This window comes from Misgurnus anguillicaudatus, chromosome 13, assembly GCF_027580225.2.
Source record: "Misgurnus anguillicaudatus chromosome 13, ASM2758022v2, whole genome shotgun sequence".
Lineage (NCBI taxonomy): Eukaryota > Metazoa > Chordata > Actinopteri > Cypriniformes > Cobitidae > Misgurnus > Misgurnus anguillicaudatus.
The window spans coordinates 18,929,379-18,945,817 of NC_073349.2; the positions used below are offsets into that span (position 1 = coordinate 18,929,379).

The window sequence follows — 16,439 nt, forward strand, 5'->3', positions numbered from 1 at the left end:
TTGTTGTTTTTCACATTTTCTAGGTTTAAAGAAGCACTGGAGACCCAATAAAAAATGATGCCATCACTTACCCACGAGCAGGGTCCACTACAATGGCTCTAGGATGGGTCATCTTGCCCTCAATAAGGGTCTTGCGAGTTTGAGAGGCCTTTTCCAGTTTGGCCACACTTATGGTCTTTTTGGGGCCATCGTCAGTCCAATACAAATTCTGTCCCATCCAATCCACAGCGATACCTTCTACTGTATGAATACCTATTGAATAAAGAAACAAATGAGTTGAAAAAAGTGTCCAACACTGGATTGAGATGTTATAGTCAGTCCAGCAATAACATGGTTATTCACTAGATATGCAATCTTCTTATTTTCCACTTACCGTCCTTCACAATTATGTCCCTCTCAGTACCATCAATCTTCTGCCGGCCAATGAGGAAGCTGGTGGCATCAGCGAAATAGATGAATTCGGTCTCGGCATGAAAGTCCAGAGCTCTGGGATTGTTCAGGTTCTCAATGGGAATAATGTGTTCATCATACACCCTGGCGTGCAGGTCCATACCGCGTATGACACCCGGTCGACCCTTACCGTATACCAAAAAGAGCTCATGCTCGGGTTCTGCGGTGAAAATATATCGAGCACTTAGCGCCTTATCATTATATTCACTAGTAGCAGAAATCCTACAGGTAAAATTTCTGGATTGGATTTCACTTACTCTTGCAGGACTTTCCATCACTTCCCAGGCTAAAACCAGAGCGGCAGCGACAGGTCCGGCTTTTGTGACTGTTACCCAGCAGGCAGATATCGGAGCAGCCGCCAGGCTTTCCAAACGGATCCGGAGCACACGCGTGACTACGAACTGTGTGGAAAAAGCTACATTTTATCTATAAGGAATCAGTAGTAAATTACCTTGAATGATAGCTACTTAGTAATAATTTTTGTTTTGTGTGGCTTTGGCAAGTGTCAATATTTACATCCAAAGTGCAGCATTTCAATAAACTGCCCTGGGGATGTCATACCTGCGGGCTGGCGTCTTTGGTGGTACACGTGAAGAGCCCCGCCTTTGTCTACACGAGTCACTACCTGGAAGTCTGAACTATTGAAACGGTTGACTCGAATCACGCTGGTCTTGGGCTGCATGTTTGCGTTATCGGAGTTGGTGGCGTACAAATAATTCTCAAACACGGTAAGACCGTAGAGATGCTCAATCTGGCAATATAAGAGAGACAAACAAAGGTAACAATTGAGAGCCAAAGTGATGCAAAAGTGTAACATGGTGTAGAGTAATAGTTAAGATTTTCGGTGCATTAAATATACGTTATATATAATTACATTACATTACATAACATATATATAATTTAACTAAATCAATGAAAGTAGTGGCCAAGTCATGTGGTTACATTACAAGTCTCATATCAATTTGGGTGGGCTTCTTTAATCAAATAAAGAAGCTCTTATAAAATTATACTGGGCTACTTGAAGCACAACAGTAAAATAAACTGCTTCTGTTACCTATAGTGAATTGTATACAGAAAGAGATTGATTTCTACTGTAACAAGACAGTACGAAACTGTATGGTCAAAATGAAAACTCTAGCCTTTAATTTGGGGATACACTAAAATGCAAAGAGACATAAAATGTTGTACGATGACCACAAAAAGTGTCTCAAAGGCACATTGCACAAGGTTAGTTTGCATCGCTGGGAACGGATATAAGTTTAGGATGAACTAATGTTTGTTCTCTAAATCATGAGTTCCAGACAACTGAGAATAATGACATCACACTGCAAAAAATAACTTTCTTACTTAGTATTTTCCCCTTTTTTTTGTAGAAATATCTTAGAATTCTTAAAGCGGAATTGAACCCTAGACATTATAGCCTGTTATCACGGGTAATTTATGTCCATTTTGCATTTTACATGAGGAAAAAAATAGAAATTTGCACAATTTCGATTATTAGATTAATAGTGTGTTGAAGCGGAATTTTCGTAAGGGTCTTTGATGGACTCAATTAACCAGAAACTGATTAATTAGCTCCACCCACTAACCGATTAAGCCTTCAGGTTTGTTCAACTTCATGAGGCGCCACAAGAACCAACAGACGGATGACGTCAAGGTTTAAAAGATTTAAAAGCAAACTCCTCTGTATGATTTTGCGAATCGCTCTCACTGTACTTTAACGTTAAACAAGCCAAATAACTTCTTTAACCGCTCAACCTGCTCTCAAGTCAACTTGAAGTTAGCCGGCAGACAAACCCAACCAAAGAGTAACTACGCTTTTACCGTCTCTGAAGGGGAAATCACAAAAACCCTCAATAAAAGATGACTAGAACCTGTGCAGTATGTGGATGTAAGGACCACGAATTCAGGCCACCGGGAGTTTTTATTGTTTTATTATCAACGTGACCCTCAGCCGACACAGCACTAACAGATTACTTGAAAATTTAAATATGCAACCAGCAGTTTAGTCAGGAAGATTTCGAGTACTGTTATCAGCCCAGTTTTTCCGCGGACTCAGGTCATGTAAAATGGTAAAACTATCTAAAACATAATTTGGCTTAGTTGAAGCTTGTTTTGTGTAACTACGGTAAACCTACTACGTAGAAAGTTATTATCATGTTGTTGTTATTATGAACACGAGCAAAGCAAGCTAACGTTAGCTCATCCTGTGCAGCTGTCAATCAAAGAACTAATCATCTACTGTCAATCATCTCGCCTCAAGACCCGTCCCCATTTAGAACGTTCAGAATTATGTAGTCATGCATTTTATTTTATAAAAGAAAAATGCACGACTACATAAATATATGCCAATGGGGTGAGAAAAAAATCTTGAAATAAGATTTCTTTTTTCTTAAACACTTAATTAAATTTTCTCACCACATTGGCAGATATTTTTGCTTGGTTTAAGCACAAATTTACTTAAATTGTATATTTTTTATCTAAAAACTAGACTTATTTTCTTTAGTCATTTTGCTCATCAAGAAAATACATCTTCATTTAAGAATTTTTAGATGTTTCTACTGAAAACAAGTCAAAAATACTAAGTTAGAAAGTAATTTTTTGCAGTGCAATGATTGACATCGGTGATGTATAATTTATTATGTTTTGATTTATTGCAATTCTAAGTTCGAGATTGATTTGTGTCATGCAACTTAGACTGGGGGGGGCACATGCTGAAAAATTTGAGAACAACTGGTCTGAACCAACAACGTGTGTGTGTGTGTGTGTGTGTGTGTGTGTGTGTGTGTGTGTGTGTGTGTGTGTATGCAAATGTTCATGAAACTACAAGCATACCAGTAATCCCTGAATGATGGTCTGTCTGTTTTTGCCTTCATAATCCACCACCTCGATGTAATCTAGATAAGCATCAGCCCAGTAAACCAGCCTGCTGACCAGGTCCAGCGTGATGCCGTGAGGGAAGACGATTTTACTGTCCACCAGCTTTGTGCGGTTCTGCCCATCCATGTCACAGCGTTCCACCTTAGGGATCTGGCCGTAGTCTGTGAAAAACATTTTTCTGGAAAAAGAGAGGGCAGAAAAGGAAAACAGAGACATCAACAAGTGCATAGTATTTTATTAAAAAAAGTGAATAAACATTTTGATATTTTATTTTGAATGAATTTTGCTTTCATTTATGTAAAATTCTCAGGTTTAGGACAATTTTTTTTGCATTATGACATGCAAAATCTAAACCTAAACTCATTGCTGTAATAGAGGTTTTATTTTTGAGTTTTGGGTACTGAAATGAGAACTTTCAATTACAGACAATGATTAAAAAAAAAAATCAGTTTACATTTGTAAATATTTTGCGATATAGTAGTAAAGAATATTGTTTGGAATACAATAATGCCAACATTTAAATTTTTTGTTTGAATTACATGAATTTCCAGAGAAATATACCTAAATGTTAAAGGAACACGCAACTTTTTGGACTATCTTATTCACCATGTCCCCCAGAGTTAGTTAAGTCCATACATACCTTTTTCATCTCCGTGCGTGCCGTAACTCTGTCTGACGCACCCACCGCTAGCCTAGCTTATCACAAAGACTGGAAGTAGATGGCTCCAGCTAGCATACTGCTCCCAATAAGTGACAAAATAATGCTAACATTTTCCTATTTATATGTTGTAATTTGTATAGTCACAGCACTGTATATAGGCTGTATCTCAAATAACAAAGTCATATGAGACACAGCCATCTTTTATCCATATAGGCTACATACTGGGAACTATATTCTTAAAGGCTGTGGTGAAAACTTTGGGAACACCTCCAGGGGTAAGTGTGTCTGAATGGGTATATCAAATTCAACCAATGGTGAGGCTTAACAAAAAAGACAGGGTGACGGGGGAGCCAAGAAGTTTATTGCTATCTGAAATTCTGCCAAAGACGACGATACAGGGACACAGGAAGTATGGCAAGGGAGACGCAGCGTCTCGTTCCCTTCTCAGGGAACAACAGTTACATACGTAACCACAGATGTTTTGGTATGAATAAACATTGGCATACAGACAATATAAGCATTTAAAGCGAACATTTTAGCACGTGTGCTTAAAAAGTCTAGAATTTTGTGATATTATCCTACACTACCCAAGGAATAATATGGATTTTTTTTCAGTAAACTTCTTGCATAAAATAGATTTACGCACTTTCAATGACCTGTATCTATGTATGTAGATTTTCAAAAACTTCCCAGGGCCTTGAATTATTTCCCCCAGATTCACAAACTTTCAAGGACGTGTGGGAACCCTGCACAACATCTATGTTTGCATTATTTTGTCACTTATTTGGAGCAGTATGGTAGCTGGAGCCATTTACTTACCAGTTTTTGTGCTAAGCTAGGCTAGCGGTGGGTGCTATTGGATACAATGGATAAGCTAAAGTCCCAAAAAGTCGGTGTGTTCCTTCAAGTGTCTTTAATTTCCATACAACATGACCCAAAAATAAATACGCAATCCACAACTTTCACCTCTCTATCGCAGGTTACTAAGGTACTTTTCTTTATATGGGTTGAAATCAAATACGGTCAAAACTGACGATTTCTATAATATCCAAACCAATAATAATTACTACATCATTATAATTCATTATTACCAGTGTGTCATTGTCAAAACGAGGTGAGGTAAGTAATCACTGATTTGTTTATGCTATTTATTTGTAACCAAAAAGCTCAAACAGTCTTTGTGAAAATAACCTAAATTACATTATTATACACACCCATAATGATACAAACTCATTGTCTAATGGTGATGGTTATTTTGTCGAATTGTAAAATTTTGGTTAGGGAAATGAAGGTGCTGATTCATAAACTCATGATAGGCAAACAGACATTTATAGGAAATGATACTGTGGGTATAAATCAAAATTATGAATGCAGTGTCAGCAATTACAAATATCTGCGTCTGCAAATGACGTAAAAATGGAAAGAGTTTGTTCAACAATTACAAAAATAAAATGAGCAATGATCCACATAAGACATAATGATCCACGTAACAGTATACAAAAGGTTTTAGGGGAAAGAGGCTTGAATGGAGCGGATTAATTCTCACCCCATCGCCGGGTCCAATGCGATTCCTTTCGGGTTATAAAGTTCCAGGTCCAACAAGATGACACAGGTGGAGCCATCTTTACTGCACACAAATATACGGTCATCTACATCATCTACGAAGTAGAAGTTTCCTGTTAGCCAGTCAATGGCCATCTGCTCCACATCTGAGACAGGAGGAAAAGTGAGGGGAAAAAGAGGGAAAATGTTTTAATGTATGCTTTATTTTTAGTCACAGTCTTCACTAACTTTTGTTTGACTCAGCAGAAAGATGCTGCACCAAAACTACTGTACACTACTTTAAAAGACCTACACGATTTTTCTATCAACTCAAAGAATGTAGATCTATCAGTGTCGTGTAGTTGTCATAAAATATACTGGCTGGCCACAAAATGTCTGACATTAACTGTAAAAGCTTCTCATGTTTTCGCATCAATGCTAATCTCAGTTTGTTTCCTAACCCACCAAATAAAACTAACATCTGCATTGCATTTATGCACGGATTTGGAGTGTGCTTTGGAAATCAAACCAATGATGGTGACGTTGCTAGCGACATGCCCTATCAATTAGACAACGAGAACGCTTCTGACGCATTACAATTGTAAACATATTTATATGTAAAACAGCTGTATAACGTGCTCTGAAGACTTTCCTTATAGTTAGGATAGAAAAATAAATTAAGGTGCCAAAGAATGCATTAAAATAATATGTTAGATTGTTCTCTGATATCTACATAGAAGTTATGTGGCTTTATTAAACGGACATTCCACTTTTTTTTTTAAATATGCTCATTTTCCAGCTCCCCTAGAGTTGAATCCATTCAGCTGATCTCCAGGTCTGGCGCTAGCACTTTTAGCATAGCTTAGCACAATCCATTGAATCTGATTAGACCATTAGCATTGCGCTAAAAAATAACCAAATCGTTTCTATATTTTTTCTATTTAAAACTTGACTCTTCTGTAGTTACATCGTGTTCTAAGACTGACGAAAAATTAAAAGCTGTGATTTTCTAGGCAGATATGGCTAGGAACTATACTCTGATTCTGGCGTAATAATCGAGGACTTTGCTGATTTAACACGGCTGCAGCAGGCGTAGTGATATTACGCACTGCCCGAAAATAGTTCCCTGCTATTGAAAGTAACCAAGGGGACTATTTTCGGGCAGTGCGTAATATCATTACGCCTGCTGCAGCCATGTTAAATCAGCCTGTCACTGATTATTACGCCAGTTTGAGAGTATAGTTCCTAGCCCTATCTGCCTAGAAAATCCCAAATTTTAATTTTCCGTCTGTCTTAGTAAACGATGTAACTACAGAAGAGTCAAGTTTAAAAAAAAAATCCAAACTCTTTGGTTATTTTTAGCATGATGCTAATGGTCTAATCAGATTCAATGGATTGTGCTAAGCTATGCTAAAAGTGCAGCGCCAGACCTGAAGATCAGCTGAATGGATTCCAAAACGGTAAAAATCAAATGTTTAACTCACCTTTAATTTGATTAAAGGGGGGGTTTAATGGTATTTCAAGCATTCTGACTTATTAACACAGTTATAGAGTTGTTTCCTCATGCTAAACGTAGGCAAAGTGTCAAAAATGCAGCTGGGCGTGTTTCAGAGTATTTCTGTGCCGAATGCACTTCGCCAGGGTTCGTACAAGTTTCGGCTAGTTTTTTTCGATTACGGTTCTAACTGACGTTTCAGGGGTTTTCGATACGTATCACTTCTTTATATGGGCTTTCGCCGGAAAACTTCCCGCGGAAAACCCCGCCCAGCCGTCAGTCAGCGGGAGACGCTAGAGCTTGCTAACAGCTTATCACGCCACTCAGCTTTGTTTAATTTCAAAAGTCAACAATGGCACAACAAGAAGTGTGTTTTTGGATGTAAGGAGAAGACATCCAGCCTTATGGAAACAATGGATATAGTTTATTATCCGGATTAGCAGCGGAGTTTTGCGTGTGTGTTTGATGCGGTGGATTTTCAGAACCGGGTCATGACGAGCTACACGTGGTAAGCAAGACTTCTGTCTTATGTTGGAAATAGGCGTGTGTATATTATATAAATGACACGAACATGTAGTAAATCATAAGTTAAAACAGGGTTGTATAGTGTTGCATGACTCGTACTCGCTCCTCCCGTGTTATAACTCCTCCTTCTTCATTTTTTCGTACGTTATCGGAAAGATTCGGTAAAGCTAATCTTTCTTTTATAAATCTGATGAAACTAAAGACTCTTCAGAGATATAAAGGATGTCATACTACTCTATAGGTACTCCAGATTAATATCAGAAATGCAGAAACAGCGTGTGTTACGTGAGCTTTAAGACACAATAACATCTATGTGTTCGGATGCTGGTATTCTTTTATTTAAATTCTAGATATTGATCAGGCATATAAATGGCTTAAATTCAAACAAAGTCATGTAAACAGTTATTAGAAAATGTAAACTTTATAAATCTGCACAGGCTTTTGTTTTCCTCTGAAAATCATAATGAATCCTCATGCATCTCTTTGTGTATACGTGTCTGCGTATCTGCCAAACTCTGACTCATTGTCACAAGATTATTATTCAACCCATTTGTTCACACTTTTTATACATCGCTGCAAGGAAAAGCCAGTAAACAGAAAAACCTGAAGGAACACTAAAGTCTGGATTCTTTTCTTTTTGATGAATTTGATCCTTTTATAGAGATTACAATTAGAAGGAGCACTATCTAGCGGATTACATAAATATCCAATAAAGAAACTTTCATGACTTTTCCAGGCATGGAATTGGTCGATTCCAGGTTTTCCATGACTCTATACACAGCACCGTTATGAAAATCTCACACCAGGTGAGACACTCTGGGGGTAAAGTGATTGTGTTTTTCAAGGGCAATGGGTTATTCCACTCTACCTAAACCCTCTTCAAATTAAAAAACCTGATCCAGCCAAAAGACACAGACAGCCGTTCTCCATTACTTCACCTTTCCCCGCACACATCGGGAGGTTGGACTTGGCTGTCCAGATATCCTCGATTCTGGGAAAGAGTTTGAAATGGTAATTTAGTAAAAACTGACTTTCTCTTTCTCTTCTCTGACAATAAGACTCTTTCTGTAAGTTTCATTCAGAGCTCCAGCTGTGAGGGCCGGGCCCCAGAGCCTCCCGTGATGCCTGGTGTTGCAACAGCTGCCAGCAAAACTTCGTTTTGCTTGTGGTGACGGTGGCGGGGGGCTCAGCAGCCATACGCTAATGATATTCAAGCACGGACACATCCTTGTTGTGCAACGGTTACTGGTACAGCGAGTAAAAATCAGACACAGACTGTTCTCATACGCTTCTACAAAATCCGCCCCGGCTCCAGTAAATGGAGGCGCTGCTGGGAAATGCAAAAGTACCCACAAACAACCCCCTGCACACATCTGTGTACCACCTCCACATAAACATCCACCGCCTGCAAAACAAACTGTTGCGCAAAATTGCAAGGCGTCATTGCCGGGAACATTTTATCTAGCTAAAATGCCTTGACACTTCTATCATGTGGAGGGCTGCTAAATCCAAACCGGCTTATTCAACTTTCTTCAATCCCCGTTTCTCCAGAGGAAGAGATAGAGAACAACTGTGAAATAATGCTTGGAAGAAACATCTGTAACCAATCAGAGCTGAAGAAAAAACCTGACAACTCTGTGCAGGCAAAAAGTAACAGACGGTGGAAACCATACAGGTCTAAAATCCAACCTAGGTCTGTCAGTTTAAAAGCAAACACTATTTAGAAATGAAAGGAATGAAGTAAGAAAGCAATGAGATATTTCTGCAAAATAGTGAAAGTGGAGCTCAGATTTCACTTTAATTTCACTGAAACTGATCCAAATTACTGTGAGTGGACACAGATACGGCAATGTTAGGACAAATGTATCAAGTAGAGCTGCACAGCTATAAACATTTTCCATCGATACCCGATTATTCAGACTTATATCCGTCAATACAGATACTGACAGTTTGGTGGTTATATTAACTTGCATTAACTACATTCTGAGGATGAAATGATGAGTTGTATCAGGTCAGCATAAGAGTATTGTATCAGGTCAGTATAAAAAGTAAATTCTTCATTTTACGCAAAATCCGATATTCGCCGTGTTATTCTGTCATCTTTTCTCCCTTTTTTCCAAGCCTTGACAAACGACAGTCCTTCTTCGTTCCTTCTTCGCTGCAAAAAGCGATTTTACCCAAATTAGTCAAAATGGATTTATTGCGTTCTGGAACCAAACTCTTCAAATATTCTAAACGTTGTTCATTCATATAATGACTATAAATATTGAACATTAAACTAGTGATGTTTCTTTACATCTTCTATACATGGAGTACAAATTCATTGCAAGGAGATTATTGGGCGATAAATCGGTCCTTCTCTAGTATCAAGTATAAATATGGTAGATAATACAATTTACGAGATAAAGTTTAAAGTATTTTTCCATTTTCTTAAAAAAATCCAGATAATTTACTCACCACGTCATCCAAAATGTTGATGTCGTTCTTTGTTCAGTCGAGAAGAAATTAAGTTTTTTGAGGAAAACATTCCAGGATTTTTCTCATTTTAATGGACTTTAATGGACCCCAATACTTAACAGTTTTAACGCAGGTTAAAATTACAGTTTCAAAGGACTCTAAACGATCACAAACAAGGTATAAGGGTCTTATCTAGCGAAACGATTGTCATTTTTGGCAAGAAAAATAAAAAAATATGCAACTTCTCACCTTCCTCTGGCTGTGTGACGAGCCAGCGCGACCTCACGTAATACGTCATGACGTCAAGAGGTCACCGATGACGAATGCAAAACTACGCCTCAGTGCTTACAAGTGTGGAGAAAGAGGACTGTTCCGACATTGTTGTGTCAGTTTATTGTTTAAAATAGTCCGCAAATGTGCGTTTATATATGTAACACGTGACCTTTCGACGTCATAACGCAATTACGTGAGGTCGCGCTGGCTCGTCACACAGCCGGAGGAAGAAGAATAGTTGTGGTTTAAAACTGTATATTTTTTATTTTTCTTGTCAAAAATGACAATCGTTTCGCTAGATAAGACCCTTTTGCCTTGTTTGGGATCATTTAGAGTCCTTTGAAGCTGCGTTGAAACTGCATGTATTGGGTCCATTAAAGTCCATTAAAATGAGAAAAATCCTGGAATGTTTTCCTCAAAAAACATAATTTCTTCTTGACTGAACAAAGAAAGACATCAACAGTTTGGATGACATGGTGGTGAGTAAATTATCTAGATTTTTTTTTAAGAAAATTGACTAATCCTTTAAGTAAAAGCCATTGTGCAGTTATAATACTGCATCTAGCGGCAAGCTATTATTAAAGCAGTAAGCTATTTTATAGTTGTACGCATGTGCCTAGTGCCCTTGAATTGTTTCAAGTGTTTTCAGTCGCGTGTAGCATGAAAGAAAATCTGACAGTATAGACAATTATAGTTTACATTTTAAAACACTCTAATGCAAACTCTAATGCAAACAGGGCATATATCAGTGACAGACTGGAGGGTGGCAGGAACATGAGAAATTTGGGCAGGTTAAGAGAACAAAGAGCTGTGTGTCATTGTGGCCTGGGACGCCGTGTTGGGATTCTTATGAATGAACTCTATCTAATATGACACCACTTACAGTAAAACTCAAGATGTCTGGAGTACACTGATGTTTCAAATAACCGGGAAATGGCAGCTGGTACAGTAATTGCTTCAGCGAAAACTTTACAGTAATGGATATCATAACTAAAATAAAATAAAATGAACTACAATGAATCAATAAAGTGCTAACATAACAAACAAACAAAAACAGATGAACTCGTGTATCGTAAAAATACAAAAATAAACAAACTAACTGAGATTGATTTACAGATAGAACATTAACAGAATTGATTCTTTGCATATGATAACAGATAGTTGAGTCATCGTGCTGTTGTGTTTCTCATAAACGGCATTAGTAAAGTACAGCCAGTCTCTGTGAGAATGAAAGAAAACATCTAAAGTATTTCACCATTCAAGAAGACACATGAATCACGACTGTGTGATGGCCCCAAATCTAGAGGTAAGCTGTTACACAAGCAATGGCATACCGGTGTGACATCCTGAAACACAACTAAGATAACATGACTCACACTAGGGGTGTCTCGGCCAGCACCCCACTTTACACACTACTGAAGTGCTTTGCCGAAGACGACGCAAGTGTCTTCTGGCCTGGTTTTCATGATTTGTGTTTACGGGGTAGAGCGGTCAGAGGAGCACATCTGGAGTGCTCATCTACCCAGCATGCAACAGTTATAAATCACTCCTTTCTGTGTTAAGAAAAAAAAGGCACACAACTGCAACAGCGCCATTACAGAACAGACCCCCCTGGCAACAAATAAACCCTGCATTACACGATCTGATTAAAAAGACTCATCTATCTACACCAATGCCCATCCACCCCCTTTCTACAAACCGGCCACACAGACTCATAAAGATGGAAGGTCTCATATATACACTAAAGAGCAAAGGCAAAGCTTGATTTATAGGTCCAGTTAGAGGGAGATCAGAACATTGATAACATATAATTATCCCAGCCCTGATGGGACAGGCCCTCTGGACACTGCAATTCAATGAGGATACTCTGATTTATGGCCTCTTTGAGGAAGTTTTGTGGCTGGTTTTGTAAAAAGCCTGGAAGACACATAATTGGTGGCGTGAAACCTACGGCGGACGGAACAAACAGCCTGCTGTCTTTGAGGACGTTTTTAGATTGATGTCAAAAGACACTTTGGACAAACTTTTTGGGAGTTTAACTGCTTTTAAAGTTAAACTTTTGTGGAGTTTTTTCTGTGTGCTAGATTTGATGCCATTTAGGGCCACAAAATATTGCAAACATAAGTATAGAAGGAATGGATCCTTCACAGCCTAGACTATCACGATATTCATATAGTTCATCCAAAAATATGTCATCATTTTCTCATCCTCGTGTTGTTCTAAACCTGTATGAATTTCTTTTTCTGATGAACACAAAAGAAGATATTTTAATAAATGGTGGTAAGCAGACAGCTGATTGTAGCCATTGACTTCCATAGTAAGAAAAACAAATATGATGGAACTGAATGGGTACTGTCAACTGTGTGCTTACCTCCATTTATCAAAATACTGTATCTTTTTCATCATTTATTACAATACTTTCATAATATTTGTTTTCCTACTATGGATGTCAATGGTCACAATAAGCTGTGTGCTTATCATTTTATATATATATATATATATATATATATATATATATATATATATATATATATATATATATATATATATATATATATATATATATATATATATATATATATATATATATATATATATATATATATATATATTGTGTTCAACAGAAAAAAAATATTCATACAGGCGAGGATGAGAAAATGATGACAGAAATGTTATTTTTGGGTGAATTATCCCTTTAAAATAAATGTGTGTATTTAGCAGAAAAAAAGTTTCTTGTCATTGTTTTAGGATTATAAGTTGTGTTATCTATTAATATTATTCTGTGTATGTCGCATATATTTCTACACAGCAAAATAACCAGTGTTAAATGTACACTGCTGGTGTTTACATGAGTACGACCAAACCTGGTGATACCCATATACACCAGCAGGGTACATTTAACACATTTTCTGAAGTCAGAAATGTCTCTGCTGTGTCCCGCTGACAGGCGCGTAACGCAGGTGACAAAAATTATGGATCCTCTGAAGGCTAGACCGTGTCATTTCAGTTCTCTTCGTGGGCTTCGGAGCCTGTGACCTTCATAGACCTAAAGTGCTAAAGTTGCACACTTTTCAATTCACATATAACATGAGTTCAAGATACAATAAAGTCCTTCTTAACTCTTTTCCCGCCATTGACGAGTTAACTCGTCAATTAAGAGTCACGTGACTGCAGTGACGCGGATGACGTGTTATCCTCAGACATGTTTGCAACATTTTTTTTTTCAAACTTAAAGCGTGCATCTCCCTCAAACTGTAAACGAAGCCCGGGCGCACAAAAAAAACAACAAGAAAAAAACAGCTGGGGTGCACCAGATAACACGTCAGCCGCGTCGTACGTCATTCGTGTCACTGCAGTAACGTGACTTTAGTCTCGTGCATGCGCTTCACAACAGAGAAGAGAAGACAATGCTGAATAAAATCGTATACCGTACGACAGTATACCGTACATAGATTTTCAATGAAGGGTCAACAAGCTCTTGGACTAAATATAAAACATCTTTAACTGTGTTCCAAGATGAACGGAGGTCTTACGAGTTTGGAACGACATGAGGGTGAGTCATTAAAGGCGGAGTCCACGATGTTTGAAAAACGCTTTGGAAAATTAGACGGGCCGACTACCAAAACACACTTATAGCCAATCAAATCAAATCAAATGCCGGGTTGCGTATGTGTGGGGCGGGTCTATCAACAGAAGGTCCAGATTCTATTGGGGTAGGGGCGTGTTTGTTTAGGTGATTTCAAATATCAACATTGGCTTTCAAACATCATGGACTCCGCCCTTAATGACATTATTGTCATTTTTGGGTGAACTATCCCTTTAAAGAAGAAGATTTTCTTGAAGGCATTAAACTTTTGTGAAAATCATAAAAAATGCTGCCGCTGGATGGCAACTATTTTCAAAAGTGCTGGAGGGAAAAGAGTTAAAATTGTCAAAAACTCCTTGAAAGAGGTTTTAAAAACACAATGAGAACTTTTTTTCACTGATCAACAAAGGGAGATTGTGAAGATAATGTCTCATAATCCTTTTTTGATAAGAACATAATGATTTTCAAGAAACGAGTTTGGACTTGCCTATACAAAGTTGTTGCAACACACTACACAGCTTTTTATCCAACTAAACATTTTATAGTACCTTAATTTTAGGAATTTTAGTCTCTAAAAATCATCTCTGTTATGACTGGCTACCTTCCATCATTGCTCATGAGCACTCAAAAATAACCTGCATGCACCCTGAAAATCTCATGCATTTAATTCCACTGGAGTCTGTCTAGTAGACGTTGTAATTACAAAGTCTACCGGCTTGTTAACTCATCCTTGTTAACCAGCGAAACACCTCTACCACTTTGCTTAAACAATAGACGAGGATCTGGAGCACAAGTTTGTCATCAAAATTCAATGGGGTGCATACCAGTGTGCTCTGGTAGACAGCTGAAGCCTTCGAGAGCCAGATTCCAGTCTGCTGGATTACTCAAATGAACCTGATCGGGCCTCAAATCACAATAGGGCCTAAATATTACACAACTATTCCAAGAAAAGACGTGTAGATGGGTTCTCTGAATCACTCCCATCTGACACACCAGCTACAGCAAATCACCTGCAAGGACGTTTCTGTAGGACAAAGTCAGGAATGCTACAAAAAGAGATTATGAGTAACGATTTCCCCTTTTCGGTCTAGCATGTCGATGATGGTTCAGAAATCGGAGGGTCAGACATAACTCAAGGCTCAGACTTCCTCTAAAAACTTCTCTTTGTGCTGAAAATCTGTCTGCTTGCAAAAACTAAATACCAAACCTCTCCTAAAAAAGTTATATAAGCTATGAGACAACATTTCATATTTAAAGGTAGTTTGGTCATATCCCTAAATCGAAGTATATTCTTTAGAAAGCAGCACTAACAATGTAAACTTCTATTTCTAGCAGCAATAAACCGCAGTGTGCAAACTCGCCGTCCCACCCTGTGCACCCTTCCTGCAAAGTTGCTTCCTTGGTGTGTTGGAGACTGGCTTTCCCACACGCACGCACGCACACACACGCAGAACAGGAAGTGTAGCTGTCTTTGGGAGCATCTCGGGCCGCTGTATGTTTGCAGTCATTATTCCATGTCCTCATCATCAGACAGCAGTCTATATTTAGTCTGAGCTGCCTTTCAGGACACATACATCACAGCGCAGGTCTAGCACTTAACAACAACCTGCACATCAGTAAAGCATTTAGTAAGCTGTGAATCATTAGGGTCAGAGTAAAGATTATACCCTTGATGAAATAAACAGGAAAGCGTGTAGGAGAGAGTGAGGTAAGATGTGTCATTGAGTAAACTCCATTGCATTTACATTTGGCAGATGCTTTTATCTTAAGCGATTTACAGTGCATTAAAGAGAAACTTTTTTATCAGCATGACCTTTAAGGCCGATGTCTAGTCTGTTTTATTACTTGTATGCACACTGTCAAAACCACAGCCTTGCAAAGCATCGTTTATTTGACTCGTATGTGTACGCAGATGTTCGACGCATGCGCATTGCGACAAAATGCAAGGTATCTCCTGGGCTACATAGTACATGTACGTGCATGTGCAACCTATGATGAAAAATGATGAAAATTTAGCCAAAAATTGCACTATACGCGGAGCTTGGATATGCATAAAAATGGACCATACTTCAAACTTGACCAGCTTTGCAAATTTCCATTTATTGGTATGCGTTGAAGAAAAATATAATTTTTGTTTCATCCTGTCAACTACCGATAACTTTCCTAATAAAAATAATGTTTTAATTGCATTTGAATATTGCAAAGAAAACAAGTTTATATTCATTTTTAAACAACAATACTAATGTTTTCACGTGTATTTTAGGAAGAATTCAAAAATGTATATTTGACGGAATAACACGGTCTTGGCATGTTCTCAGTCCTATATTGCTGTGGACTTTATTGTCACTCCTGATGTTTGCTTTCGTTGACATTTAACAGACACTGTACATGGTCACATGTAGAAATGATGATTAAAGCAAAACCTAAAGTGGTCTTTTAATTTTTTTAGAGATTAAAAGCCATGTCAGCATGCAGTTCTTTAGAGGAAATGCCTATACAGAATCCTGGTTCCTCACTGGCACCTTTTGCCCCAATTGTATGACGCATTTTGTGGCTTGACTAATTTAATT

The 16,439-nt window shown here is 38.1% G+C and overlaps 1 protein-coding gene across 1 annotated transcript in view; it reads right to left on the minus strand.

The window, feature by feature from the left end:
- Positions 1–16,439, minus strand: part of lrp1ab (low density lipoprotein receptor-related protein 1Ab) — a 129,490-nt gene that overhangs the window by 60,405 nt on the left and 52,646 nt on the right. The window contains exons 7-12 of the mRNA XM_073875312.1: positions 5,538–5,697; positions 3,286–3,508; positions 1,012–1,201; positions 708–851; positions 374–610; positions 72–252 (exon numbers count right to left, since the gene is read on the minus strand). Coding sequence (XP_073731413.1) covers positions 72–252; positions 374–610; positions 708–851; positions 1,012–1,201; positions 3,286–3,508; positions 5,538–5,697 — 1,135 coding nt within the window. The remainder of the gene's footprint in view (positions 1–71; positions 253–373; positions 611–707; positions 852–1,011; positions 1,202–3,285; positions 3,509–5,537; positions 5,698–16,439) is intronic.